The following is a 14,872-nucleotide window of genomic DNA, read 5'->3' as shown; positions in this document are numbered from 1 at the left end:
AGGCACGCATCTACGAACTCGACAATCTGGATTATTAACATATTTCCTGTGCTTTTTCACAATGCCCCGGTTGTCTTGTTTATTACACTTATGGCAGGTTGAGTCTGACATCAATTGCATGAAGATTCCATAAGGAAGTCATGACAATGTGTTGTGGAGAACCAGAGGATCACCAAATCGAAGATCGATCGGGTCGCCGGTCTAGAGGGAGGTATGTTTTACTGCAAACTTTTCTTGGTCAAGTTTGACTATAGGTTTTTGTCAACAAAGTCAGGTATGCAAAAAGCAAGTAGTGCAGCGAAAGGGGCCCAAGCTTTCTTTTACCAAAAGAGTTTTGTGTATATAGTAGTGAGTTACTCTTTCTTGGAACTGTCAGCTCCCAGCCAGTCTCACTTGAGGAAGACATAACATGGACATGCTTTTCTATCTATGCTCCAATTAGGATGATATTTTTACAACTTGGGGGTTGTACAGTATGTGAAGTAGGTTTTAGGCCCCTGAAAATTAGGCTTTTTCTTTTTTTCTTTTTTTGTTTTTCTTAGAATGCTTTTTGCTACCTTGTAATATGAACCCATGAGTTTTTAAGTCTCTCTTAAATTACCGGTTGTCTTTGCCTTTGTGTTTGCACTTGTGTTTGTGTTTTTGTCACCCTGCTGTACATCTATTGCAGCCTCAATTTATGTTGTATTTCTCAAACAGAGAACCGCTCATCTAAATTTTAACCATGTGATATCATGTAGGTTGCCAAACCACTAAAAGATTAATTGATACTCACAATTGGTAAAAGCTTTTGGTTGTCTTTGGCCGTATGAGTGTGAGTAATGGTTATATATGAATTTTGGTTCTACTATCATTGTTTTTATCGAGAATGGTGTATGCTTCTTTAACTTAGTGGCTTATCTTGGCTTAAAAAAAATAATAATTGACATAGGCTTATCTTGGCTTATTTGACATCATGCAGGCAAAATTTTTATTGAAACTCAATTTATTTATTTATTTATTTTCCTCGTTCTTTCACCCGCTGGTTTGTAGAACGAGTCATGGACTTGTGCTTGTTTTGCAACGTGTCTCATCCTTCTCTGTTTAGTTTCACACTTTTTGCTTGCTTTTATGCGGGACCCAGCCTTTCATCGTCTTCTTCCCCCACTGGAATGTTAATAATCTATGACACGTGTCATCATTGCAGCCAGTTCTGAGTCCAGATATCTAATCCCAACGGTGGATATTCAGTCAGTTTTGCTGTTACAACTACCTTTACAATCCATCACCATTTCATTATCCACTCTTAATAATTAATTAATTAATTAATTAATTAATTCCTATTATAAATTGGTTACTCATTTAAGTAAAAAAAGAGTGGTTTTGATCATGATGGGCTGTGTGTAAACAATCAAGTCAGAATTTTTTTTTTTATGTAACTTGACATGATGACGTCATATGAGCGTCATAACCGTTGATCAGCTGTCCCTTCACAAACAGCAAGCAAGATCCATCAATGTCGTATGGGGCCCACAATTCACTGGTGAAAAGCACGATAAAATTATGGGACCCACTTGACACTCAACGATGCTGTCAGCGGCCAGACATCCTTTACCAATCCCGGATCACCCCACCTTTCTTTGTTTTTATCCTAACTGAAATTCCTAAAACACCCTCCACTCATCATCTATCACTTATCACAACGGCCTTAGTTTCAATCTTAACCGTCAATCTATAATCTCAACTCAAAATTAAAAGATAGGATAATAATATTTACATTTCCCCCCCTCTATATTTTCTATATTTAGTCACAAGAAACCTTTTTAGAGGTTTTTGAGCTACGAATGTAATTTTGAAGTTTATAAAGGGTCTGAGTGTAAATGTGGAAAATACAAAATAGAACGCCGAGCTTCTCTGAGTTCTCACCCATCGTTCCAATAGGGAACAGGAAAACCTCGCGAAGATCGCAAGTTTCGTTCCCAAATTCTCTAGGTCACGATCTGGAAACCCTCGATTTTCCGGAACACTGATCCCGGAGAAGGAGGTTGATCCTGCGAAAGGAAAGAGGGAGAAAAACTACATAGAAATCTGCCAGCATCGTCGCCGATCTTGATTCAAGTTTTTCATTTAGGGTTTCGCTACGAATGGATTTGTAGATAGAGATAGAGATCGGGATCAAGGATAAAAGAGGGTTTTTTTAGGGTTTATTGAAGAGAGAGAGAGAGAGAGAGAGAGAGAAGAGATGGGGAGAGTGGCAGTTGGTGTGGCGGTGGTGTGCGCGGCGACAGCAGTAGCTGTGGCGGCGGTGGTGGTGCGGAGAAGGATGAGGAGCAGCGGTAAGTGGGCGAGGGCGGAGGCGGTTGTGAGGGAGTTGGAGGAGAAGTGCGCCACGCCGATAGGGAAGCTGAGGCAAGTGGCTGATGCGATGACGGTGGAGATGCATGCTGGGCTTGCGTCTGAGGGTGGGAGCAAGCTCAAGATGCTCATCAGCTACGTTGACAATCTTCCTACTGGGTATCCCCCCGCCTTCTTAAGATTCAAGGATAGTGCATTCTCAAATCTCAATTCGGATCTTTCTAGTTTGTCGTTTTATTGTATGATTTCTATGTTTGCAGGAAAATTTGTGATTTTTGTAAGATTTACATTGTCTCTCATTCTCTTCTGAATCATGTTTGCTTGAAAAAACCTTTCTTTTTGTTACTTTAACGCCTTCCTTGTTTGTTCTCGTAGTTTATTTGCTCTTATTCTTTCTTCTTCTTCTTATGTGCTTTTATGTAGTAAAGCTTATTGTCATCATCTTTCTCCTGTTGGGTATCTCCCTGCGTTGGAGATTTCTTTTTCCACTTTCTGTAACTAAATTTCAGCTTTTCGACTTTAATCTAAGTTAAATTAAACATTTTTGCCCATGGAATTGCTTTTTCTCACATGAGTTTCTTGGGGTATGTCTGCTTTCAATCTCTCTCCTTCAATTCCTTTCCTTTTTCTGTATTCCTTTTTGCTCCTTTTTCCTTTTACCTTTCTTTTGACAATAGTGATTAGTCTTTTGTCAAAAATAGTGATTACTGATTAGTCATTTGAGGTTGTGACAGATATTATCTGTTCCGTGCAATTTTTGTGTGTGGAAAATCATGGATAACCCTTCTCTTATTGTTATAAAAATTATATAATCAATATTATTCAATGTATAGAGCTGGTCTATGAGACACTGTGGTTTTATAGCATTAGCAAATGTCCAAGCTGATTAAGGAAATGGGAGCGTAATATAAGCTTGAAATTGTGAAAGCATATTGTTGTAGCAGAGCATTAGCACAACCTTAGTTCAACTTGTAATTGCTAGCATCCACTACCTTCAATATAAGGTTGCTTTAGGACTTCCATTTTGATCTTTGGTATGGCATAATCTTAAAAAGTATCATCAAATCAGTTGAAGACCAAATTCTTTTTTCCTTGCACCAAATCCTATTTTGAGGTTATTGTTAAGCAAAGAGTGAGATGCTTACAATCAATGGTTAAAAAAAGTTAATTTCTATTTTACTTAGACGTCATTCTTTTGTTGTTATGGTGGAAGGTTATATCTTTCAGGAGTTGTAGACTTAATGCCTCCTGTTTCTTGCTAAATTCAAAGGATAATTTACTTAAAGCGTTTGAATCTAAAGGATAGAGTGAGAAAAAAAGGACTCTTAAGATCATAAAGGATGATATTGAAAGGTTGGAAATACATGAGTTTATGTTCCAAATAATAGATGGTCTAGCGGTTGTATAAGTAAAGATAGGTACAATACAAGTATTATCTGTGTTGGAGTCAAGAGGCACAATAATCTTTCTTGGACTGATATGCATCAAGTCTTTCAGGTTTGAGTCTCTAGATAATAGATAGATAATTGCATTTAATTGTGGCGTTCTTGTTTTACACACATAGACTGTTAATGCATGTTGAATTGGATATTTGTTTCAGCATGACTTGGTTGGCCCACATTGTCTCCACCTTATTAAGTGGGTAGTCCGCATCCTTTATTCTTTGTGCTTCCTTTTTAATATATGCATCATACAATGTCACAGTAAAATAAATAAAACAAAACAAAACTTCAGTTTTTAAAAACTCAAAAGTTGGTCACCTACTAAAGTGGCAATTTGAATTTGTTCTTTTTAGGGATGAGCATGGATTGTTTTATGCATTGGACTTAGGAGGAACAAACTTCCGTGTTTTGCGTGTACAACTCGGTGGAAGGGAAGGGCGCGTTGTTAAAGAAGAATCTATGGAAGTCTCAATTTCACCAAATTTAATGGTCGGAAGTTCTGATGTATGTGAAAAGTGTCTGATATTTTTAATACAATCCTTCTTGAATATTTACTTTTTTAGTGTCTTATCACTCATATTGGCTAAGCTTTCAGGAACTGTTTGATTTCATTGCTGCTGAGTTAGCAAAATTTGTTGCTTCTGAAGGCGAAGGCTTTTCACCTTTTCTGCGGGCAGGCAGCGAGAACTTGGTTTTACTTTCTCTTTCCCAGTCCGGCAGACTTCGATTGCATCAGGAACTCTGATTAAGTGGACAAAGGGGTTCTCCATTGAAGAAACGGTCACTGCTGGTTACTCAATGCATAATATGTTCATTTTTATGAGTTAATAGTTGTCATAAATGCACTGCTTGTCTGATATCCATGATATTATATGATACACTTCCACCATTTTTAAAAAAATATTTTTACTGGGAAAGGAAATGAGAAACTCGATTATGGTCTTTTTACTTGGAGATGTTTATCATAATATATCTTCACCCCTTCTACTATTGGAAATCAGAAACAATATCTTTGATTTTAATACAGAAATTAGAGTTATTTATATTGATAGTACTATTCCTTATGGGAGGGAGCAAGAGATGAATAATGATTGAAATGGGTAATATTGTGTCCCTTGTGATGGTGGTGAGGGGGGAAGAAACAACACAATGAGAGTCATGAAAAACCACGTTTGTCAGGGAAGATTAAAATTTAAACATGTTTGTTCTCCTGTGTTACATGTATTTTTTTCTTTTTTTGTGTAACTTCAAATCCATAAATCGTTGATTTCAAATTTGGCAAATCTTAGCTTAACCCAGGACTGATGTATGGTTGAGTGCGCAATTATGCAATTTATAGTTTCATTGAATTCAGCAAATTAATTACCTGTATATATGAACAATCCTAATGTTGGCTAATGGTGTTGGTGGATGAAATAATATACGAAAAGGTTGTGGAACTACAAGTGGTTGAGAGATTTTTCTTTTACCAATTTAGGCTTGCTAGGCAGAAGTTGATGTCACATCCTATATATATATATATTTGTTGAGCTGAGGTAATATTGTGGAAAAGCAGGCATTATCTGTATCAAGTGATAAACTTTTCTTTGCCAGTACATCTGGGAAATAATTTATGTGCAGAATTTTTAAAATTTATTATGATAGTAAAGTGTTAACCATTAGGTGATAGTGATCATTTGATATGGATCTATTGTCATTGCACTCAAAATTACATGCAACATAGCTAAATGTGTTGGATATAATTGTTACAAGAGATGTTCACTCTGGACCATTTTGTAATTACTTATTTTCTGTATAGCAGGTTGGGGAAGATGTGGTGGTTGAATTGACAAAAGCCATGGAACGACAGGGTCTTGATATGAGAGTTGCAGCATTGGTATTTCATTTTAAATGTCCCAGCATTGGTCTGAATTAGTTCTTTTATCATCTCTTCAGTACCATGCTACTTATGTAGGTCAATGATACAATTGGAACTTTGGCTGGTGGAAGATACTATGATAATGATGTTGTTGCTGCTGTAATATTGGGTACTGGAACCAATGCAGCATATGTTGAACGTGCACATGCAATTCCTAAATGGCATGGTCTTCTGCCTAAATCAGGAGAAATGGTAATTAACATTGACCTTCAACTGCCTTCTCAAATTCAATCTTTGGAAGAACTAATTAAAAGTCATGCTATCTCTATTTGATGATATTGACCTTAAGTAAAGTATGACCATGTTATGTTTAGGTAATTAATATGGAATGGGGGAACTTCCGGTCATCCCATCTTCCATTAATGGAATATGATCAAGCATTAGACAGTGAGAGCTTGAACCCTGGTGAACAGGTAACCTGCTCGGCTATTTTATTGAAATAGCTTAGTTGTTTTATTGATTACATATGAAGAGCTAACATGTAAAGAACTGGTTTTGGAATTCCTAGATCTTTGAGAAGCTTATTTCAGGGATGTATTTGGGGAAGTGCTACGTCTGGTCCTCTTGAAATTGGCAGAAGAAGCTGCCTTTTTTTGGTGATACCATTCCCCTAAACTCAAAACACCCTTTACCTTAAGGTATGCTTCCGTTTGTTGCGATTTTTCCATCAACGTCCTGTTAGATACTTGGTGCCATCGAGCATTGTGTATTTAGAATCTCAGGAACTGCTGGAGCCATGTTTAGTTATTCAAATCTTTTAACCAATTGAAGTGAAATTTGTGTGTCAGTTTTGTAATATTCATGAAAGCCTATTGGGTTCAGTGATTGTATTCAGTATTCATATTTTGGCATCCATGCCTAGTCTGTTCAAAATACTGTCGTGGCTTAATTGCCTATGTGAATGCTTAGACTTCTAGTTTAATTGATGAGAAGATGAACATAATTTTTTGCTTTTCTTAGGCTAGGGGTTCAATTATTTCTTTTAAAAATCTTCACGTACATTCACACATAGATATCATCTAATATTTGGTTTTTGGAGTTAAAAAAACTAGTTACCTTCACTCTCAGTCACTAGACTTCATTCTGCAGTGCTCAAAATAGTTCATGCTAAGTTCTTAGAGTATTGAGATTGGGATGACAATTTGGAGAAATATCTCCTATGTGCCACAGCAGAACGCCCTACTTCTGCGATGGATCAAAGATGGTTACTTTTTACAATGGCAGAATTTTTTTGCAATCTTGCCCCTTAAAGATAATGGTTGAGAAATTTATTACATTTATCCTAGTGCCAATTATTTGTGTATGTAAATTTGTTTATGTACAAGGTGTGCGTGCCTGCTTGTAGATGCTTATGCTTCATAACCCTTGTTTATTGCAAGTGTTTGACTATTCGTCTCTGTTGGCATATGCTTTTTTTCTTCTGAAATTGACCAACCTTCTTCCTTCCATTTTCAGTTTTACTGAATTTCAGCACATATTTCTGGTAAAGCTTTTTTGTGCCCTATGATACAGGGTTGGTATACTTGTTATCAACCTATATGCGTAAGTTTGATCCTGTGATAACTGCTTTGGCATCTCAAACCATCTGCCAGTGTTTAGATTTCCACCAAATCATCCTAATTACCTAACTTATGCTTTTACTTGTTATTTCTTGTTTTGTTTTTGGCTGCTACAATACACATGCAAGTTTCCATTGGTGTTTGTTGATGTGCATCATATGATTTTCATTAGTAATATGTTAAGGAGAAATGTCATGATAAAAACTAATTTGTCATTTGTAATCTGCAGGACCCCGGATATGTCTGCCATGCATCATGATACATCTTCTGATCTGAGAGTTGTCGGGAACAAACTGAAAGAAAACCTCAGCGTATGTTCATAAACCCTGTCTGGTATTCCAAGCTTACGTAAGTTTTTCCTTTTTACTATGCTATGCTAGAGACGGTGCAAATATATACAAAGTAAATGCACACCTTAATTAACATCTCATGAGAGAGCATATTTTGTAATGCATATCCCATGGCACATGCCTCTGACCAATGTTTAAATTTCAGATCTCCGGAACTTCCCTCAAAGCAAGAAAACTAATTATCCATATCTGTGACATCATTGCCATGCGTGGGGCTCGTCTATCTGCAGCAGGAATAGTGGGCATACTGAAGAAGCAAGGAAGGGACACTGTGACAAGCTCAGGCAGTGAAAAACAGAGGACAGTGATTGCCCTGGATGGAGGGCTGTTCGAACACTACACCAAATTTAGCCAGTGCATGGAGAGCACTCTCAAAGAGCTTCTCGGTGATGAAGTCTCTGAATCAGTGGTTGTCAAACTTGCCAATGATGGCTCAGGGATCGGTGCAGCCCTTCTGGCTGCGGCGCACTCTCAATACACCGAGCTTGAGGAGTCATAAGCAAAAGTACTGATCCAAAATTTTAGGTTTCTTTGTTTTCCATCTTGGTTCTCCCACGCTTCTTCTTTTCGATTCAATGTCCTCAAGTTTGGTGCCTGTAGGGCAGCAGGTACAAGTCTTGTGAGGTAGTTATGAAAGTGAAAAAGTCTTGAGAGTCATCGGAGTTTATAAAATGCAGGAACCGGTAGTGAGTCCGAGGACATGATGCTACTCCGGCCTGTGATTCTTCCTCTCTTTTATTGTTGAGGTCTTACTGTTTGGTTTTGGTTTTGGTTTTGTTTTATTTTATTTTCTCCCTTGAAGAACCATCCAGTTTTGCTCTGAAGTTCTAATCTATTTCATCATAGTCTGGGAATAAAAGTGGGGGATTCTTGATCACTATACTTTCATATGATTTTCTGCGCAGGTACATGCAAGTGCTTTCCAATAAAAAATCAATCTTAGTCTAGTCCCACAAAAAAAATAAAAATAAAAAATTACAAATTGCAATGGAACTAGATTATATTAGAAATGAAATGTTTATGAACAAGGATAAATTAATATTTAGCAATTCAAATTCCTCATTTCAGAATCATATTTGGAGTTGCATGAACACTACTAAATCAAAGCAATTAAACAGGCCTCATCCACTGGAATCACATTTATAATTATTAAACCTGCTCTTGATTCATAGCACAATCACAGAATTATCAATTGCACAAGCAGTAGATAATTAAGAAACATAAGAAAGAGCACACGCAACACAAAAATCATAGGCAAACTACCTATAAAATTTTTTAAAGTCAATAAAACTGAAAAGACGAACCTCAAGAACTATAAAATTTTTTTTTAAAAAAATACTAATAAAAAGAAAAACGAGCCTACATGTAGTCTATCTAGCAAAACATCAAATAAACGAAATTCCTACAACTCCTTAAGGATGAAAAGTTGAATGAAAAAGTTGTGGGGATGAAAAGTTGTAAGGATGAACATCGATCATCAAAAGTGTTATAGAACGAAAGGTGGCCTTAAAGCTTGTCTTCGTACTCAGAAAGTGGAGTCATCTGCTCCTTAAGGGCCTTCCTCTTGCGAATCACACTCACCAAATTGGCTGCTTGTGAGCCCGGTTCCAGTGGATCAGAAGACATCATGTCCCAGTGATCAAACACACACTGGGGAAATGCCTGGCCAGAGGTTGCAGCCCTGAGAGTACCTGAAAAACCAAATGACTCAATGACTGGTAGGTAAGCCTTAATGTTGTAAAGAGGAGTGCCCGGCCTCTGCATCTCCTCAAAGACATGACCTCTCTTCTGGTTAAGAACACCATAGATGCCTCCAAGTGCCTGTTCCGGGGCTTGGATCTCTACAAGATAAACCGGTTCAAGAAGTCTAGGTTTGGCTGTCAATTGAGATGCATATATAGCACGCCTTGCAGTTGGAATCACCTGGCCACCTCCCCTGTGAATAGCATCAGCATGCAGCACCACGTCACATATTTCAAAGCATATTGCTCTCATGTTTTCTTCTGCCAATGCACCTTCCTTTGATGCCCACTGGAAACCGGCCACAACTGAATCCTTAATTTCACTGAGGTACTGAACTCCCTTGCACATATCAACAACCAAGTTAGGACCAGTAGTCTCAGGACCAAAACACCAAATTTTCTTGGCCAGATCCTTGTCCCATCCAAATTCTTCAGCTAAAATCTTAGAACGAACTTTTGGATCATCCCTTGGGCCGATACGGCCATCATCGATGGCCTCGGCTAGGCCATCCTCCATGGGCCTTGCTTCCATGTAGAGTCGATTGTGTTTGTTAGGTGACTTGCTCATCACAGTGCGGCAAGATTTCTCAAGCACAGTTTCACGGAAAGAGACAACTGGATCTGAGACTGCAATCTCTGCCCCTCCCATGAAATCTTCCTGCAAATCTTTCAAGCAAATTTCAAGGTGAAGCTCACCTGCTCCAGCAATTATGTGTTCACCGGACTCTTCGATTGTACACACAACCATGGGATCTGATTTGGCTAAACGCTTCAAGCCTTCAACAAGCTTGGGAAGATCAGAAGCAACTTTGCATTGAACCGCAACTCGGACAACAGGGGAGACTGAAAACTTCATTGCTCTGATTGGATGGGCTTCAACTTCCTTCTCATTAGTGAGAGTGGCATTCTTGGTGATAAACTGATCTAGACCAACCAAGGCGACTGTATTCCCACAAGGAACATCTTCAACTGATTCTTGTCTCTTACCCATCCAGATAACAGTACGCTGGACACTCTTCACGTACAAATCCTTCTTTTGACCGGTAATGAAGTTGGGCCCCATAATCCTGACCTTCAAACCAGTAGATACCTTACCTGAGAAAACACGGCCAAATGCGAAGAACCTTCCTTTATCGGATGCCGGAATCATCTTAGAGACATACAGCATGAGAGGACCTTCAGGATCACAGTTTCGGATAGCATTAGCGTATATGTCATCAAGAGGTCCCTCATATAAATTCTCCACACGATATTTCTGAGCTTTGGCAGGAGATGGGAGATGGAATATCATCATTTCAAGAAGAGCAGTGCTGGCAGGCAACCAAGTTTGCATCACTCTTTTCATCAGAACCTTCCCTGTCAGTTCTTTCTCATCAGATTTCATTGTGACACCAAGTTTTTGCAGCATCGGCCACAACTTATCCTTTTGATCATTCATGCAAGTATTTATTATCTGTTTGATAGGTTCATAACAGAATTGCACAAAGCCACGTTTGCAAGTAGGACAACCTGTGCTTTTGGTAGTCCATTTCTTGGTAGATGGGTCAAAGTAATTTTCACCCCATAACCTCTCCATCATCTTATGCTCATCCACACCGAATTTAGAAGCATACATCTTGGCAAAATTGGTCAATGTAAAGGCCCAGCCATGCAGTCCTGCTGAGAAAGCAACCGTACCTTTCTCTGGATAAACCTGGACATCACCAAGAAGTGGATCCTCATATGTTGCCATGATAACATTTGCATTTTCAATGACACGCTGAAATGTCTGATACGCTTCTTCACCACCAACCTGAAGCTCAAGGAAACAACGGTCCATCTTGTTCACAGTCAATACAGGCCTGATCCTCTCTCCCAAAGCCTGGCGGAGAACTGTTTCAGTCTGGACACAGACACCCTCCACACAATCAACAACCACCAGTGCACCATCAGTAATGCGTAGAGCAGCTGTGACCTCAGAAGAGAAGTCAACATGTCCAGGAGAATCAATGAGGTTGATCAGATACTCATTTCCCATTCTCTCACCCTTAAAGTTCTTTAATGAATCATCAGTCATCTCATAATACAAGGAAATTCCTGTGGATTTGATAGTAATGCCACGCTCTGCTTCGTCCTGCCGGGTGTCTGTCATTCTAACATCTCCAGCAACTTCTTGGGCAATGATTCCAGCAGCTGCCACCAGAGAGTCTGTGAGAGTGGATTTCCCTGCACATGCAGTCCAATACCAGCATCATCAGGGTTGACATTTCATAATTTGCACAGAGCAATTGTAAACAGAACAATTTGAAGGAACTAATTAAACAAAATATTCACCACAATTGAAATTTTAATACAGATCAATATATATATATATATAGTCAAATGTAATTTAGAAAACTGCTTACCATGATCAACATGAGCAATGACAGACATATTACGAATGTTGTGCTTCAGGTCCATAATCCTGCGTAGCTCTTCAGCCGTAAACTTCACCATCTTGACTGCTTAGAAAAAAATGACTCCCTTCTTTAAAGGATGAAAGAGTGTGAATTCAGATAACCTGTAGGTCACTGCCAGAAAAGTAACATGCTTATATTAATGCGGATTATTAAGAAGTAATGTAATGGCCACTGATCCATGGACTAAATGATATCATAAATATTGCTAAAAAAAAAAAAACATAGAAAACTACAACTTTATATATTTTACCCTTTTTCCCTACTTCTTGTAAAGGCATGACAAGAAAATCAAAGAGTTCAACAGGCAATAATGAATTCATAGCCCAAACTCACAATAATTACATACAGTAATCATGGACGTAAACAAATGTAAAGATAAGAAGAAGGAATGTCACAAAAAGGACCACAATGTCAAGTCTGAAGGTGCATGTTAATAGCCACTATAACCAAGATATGCTCTTCATTATGATGAGTGCAATAACATATGATTTATTCCAAAAAATTTCAGATCATAGAGTATGAAAAACATGCTGAAAGATGCACCCTTGCTAAAGCATTATAATACTTTCACATAAATTCTACAAAAAATAAATTTTGATCAATAAGAACAAGTATAATCAGATCAGTATTAAAATCAAAGTCCATAGTTTAACAATTATACACACCAGTAACATGAATCCATTCAAAAAAGAAAAAAAAAAAATCAAACTGCCACAAAAGACAAACATCCATCAGAGATAAGCAGAAAATCAAACTAACAGCAAGATACAAAGGAGAAATACGATAAAATATACACAAAAAAAAACAACATGATTTTGATTACCATAATATAAACCATTAGTATAAATTCAACAAAATCACAAAAAAAATAAAAAAAACACACACACACACACACACAGAGTTCCATCAAGCATTTACCAAAAACAATGAAAAAAAATAGCGAAAGAGAAGGAAAAATAGCGAAAAATCACTACAAAATATGGAAAACTCTTCTAGCATTACCCTGAAATTCAAAGCAAGAGAACCCCTCGCAGGCACTGTGCCAAAAACCCTAATTTCTGTTAGCTTATGTAGCTATTGGCCAACGAGGAGATATGCGCATGCATGTTAAGATGTCCCTCCAGCATATCTATGTTAACGTAGTCCAGTGGTTAGATCATTCATTCTGGACCGTCTGATTTTAAAAATATCTATCACAGCCAAAATAGGCAGCGGATATTCTGAGAAACAATTCCTTTTAAATTATTACCTTTAAAAATTAATTTAGATATATATCGGCCGTATATTAATTTTTAAAATTATATTTTTGAATTTAGATATATCTCAATAATATATATATATATATACATCGGCCATATCTTAATTTTAAATATTATATTTTTGAATTTAAATATATCTCGATAATAATGTTTTTATTTTATGAGATACGAATGCTTCATTCTTTAAAATATATAAATATATATCTGTTGAATTTATGGTTAGCTGTTATTTTAATCATAATATAAATGTTTAATTATTTATGGCTGTGAACATACAAACTGTGTGTGTATTATTTCACGGAAAAGAAAAGTATGCTTGAGAAAATAATTAGTGAATTAACATCTGAATATTACTAGCATGATCCAAGGCTTTAAATAGAGCTATGACGAATTGGTACATCTTCATGTATTAGTTTTCTAATCAGTAAAGAAAAATTTTTGTCATTAAACTTGAAAATAAGCTAATTTTAGCTATTATTTATAAAAAATATATAAAGCTGATTTTGGAAAGAACTTCTCATACAGAGAAGCTGTATTTTATTTAAATAGAGTAGAAACTAAAACTAAGAACCAAAACTGAACAAACTACAAAAATACATAACAAGTAAGATGAAAGAATAACAAAATTGAAAGATAAATCCTTGCTCAGTAAAAGAACGCATCATCCAATAAGGCAAGTCTCTACCAACTAGAAAAAGATTGAGATGCCGGTACCAAAATCCGATGGATGGCAGGTTAATAGCGGGAATCAGCCAAGCAGGAGGAGTAACATGAATGTTGGGGCGATTACACATGTCCAATAGGAATTGAAGATTTGAAATCTGAGAACTGAACCACCAAGATGTGAGATGATCCAAGCTCCGAATGGTCTCCAGAATAATGTGATGAGCATAAAAAATGTGATTGATTCTAATATGAAAATTGATAGCAGATTGCAACGCTACTTCAAGAGCCAATAAATCATCAAAGGAATTGTCCATCAATGGTTGAGGAAGACACCTTGCAAAAGATATAGCATAATTAGCATTAGAGATGAAGAATCCGACGGATCTTACCTGTGTGCTTTAGTTGACAGTGGCATGAGTGAATAGGAAGTATCCGTCAGCACTTGAGAAGTTGTGCAGGATTAATTTCTTGCCAAGATTATCCGAAAGGCTGGTAGAGAATTCTCAGACATGAGCGATGGCTTTGCTCACAATGATGGAGTAATTTGGGCTGATGTTTTTGAATATTGCATTGCACCGACTAATCCAAATGAACCAAGCCCCCGCAGCAATGATCACTAGGATATGTTGAGAATGTCTGTATTCAATGATCCAGCTCCCTGAGGAAAAGCCCTCAGCGAAGGAAATAGACAGGTTTTCTCTATAATTAATCATATCCCAAACACCATGAATTCTAGCACAATGACAGAACAAATGATCAATGGTCTCACGATGAAGATCACAGAAAATACATGGACTATCTGGACCAAGATGAATACTATGAAGGAATGCATAAGTAGACAAACGGCCCTTAATACACATCCAAATAAAATGTTTCAGTTTAGGAGCAACAAGAATGCGCCAAAGTAAATTCCATCCAATCCAAGAAGGGGAGCAAGAATTCAGGTGATTCAAGTGATGATAAATTGCTGCAGATATTTTAGAGCATTTAGATTTAGGCTTCCACACCCGATGATTATTAGCCTCATGATCAATTGTATGTATGTTAACCTCCGAGCTATCAGAAATATTGCCAAAGAGGAAATTAAGGTAATGATAGTCCCACTGGTTACCTTGGATAAGCTCAATAAGATTAATATGATTAATGCCTACATCCATGTTGAGA

General features: G+C 37.3%; 2 protein-coding genes and 1 pseudogene across 3 annotated transcripts in view; 2 read left to right on the top strand and 1 right to left on the bottom strand.

The window, feature by feature from the left end:
• LOC120261036 (DNA repair protein RadA) overlaps positions 1-14,872 on the top strand; it is a 94,626-nt gene that overhangs the window by 12,099 nt on the left and 67,655 nt on the right. The window lies entirely within an intron of this gene.
• LOC120261038 lies at positions 1,894-8,480 on the top strand (annotated as a pseudogene).
• Positions 8,781-12,831, bottom strand: LOC120261035 (elongation factor 2-like). Of its 2 annotated transcripts, none has more exons than XM_039268696.1 (3): positions 12,786-12,831; positions 11,730-11,894; positions 8,781-11,550 (listed from the first exon to the last, which is right to left on the bottom strand). In XM_039268696.1, the coding sequence occupies exons 2-3, from the start codon at positions 11,818-11,820 to the stop codon at positions 9,110-9,112; spliced, it is 2,532 nt and encodes an 843-aa protein (XP_039124630.1). In that variant the 5' UTR covers positions 11,821-11,894; positions 12,786-12,831; the 3' UTR covers positions 8,781-9,109. The 2 variants fall into 2 exon arrangements, with proteins under 2 accessions (XP_039124630.1, XP_039124631.1); XM_039268697.1 differs by having other exon boundaries at positions 11,730-11,825; positions 12,786-12,805.

The sequence above is a fragment of the Dioscorea cayenensis genome, chromosome 5, assembly GCF_009730915.1.
Source record: "Dioscorea cayenensis subsp. rotundata cultivar TDr96_F1 chromosome 5, TDr96_F1_v2_PseudoChromosome.rev07_lg8_w22 25.fasta, whole genome shotgun sequence".
NCBI classification, from domain to species: domain Eukaryota; kingdom Viridiplantae; phylum Streptophyta; class Magnoliopsida; order Dioscoreales; family Dioscoreaceae; genus Dioscorea; species Dioscorea cayenensis.
Note: the sequence above shows the minus strand (reverse complement) of the source record. Positions and strands in the feature narration are given on the sequence as shown.

Excerpts from the sequence above, each read along its gene's own strand:
- LOC120261035 (XM_039268696.1), bottom strand. The coding sequence starts at position 11,820 with ATGGTGAAGTTTACGGCTGAAGAGCTACGCAGGATTATGGACCTGAAG. Across the intron at positions 11,551-11,729 it reads CATTGCTCATGTTGATCATG|GGAAATCCACTCTCACAGAC; the intron begins GTAAGCAGTTTT and ends CTGCATGTGCAG.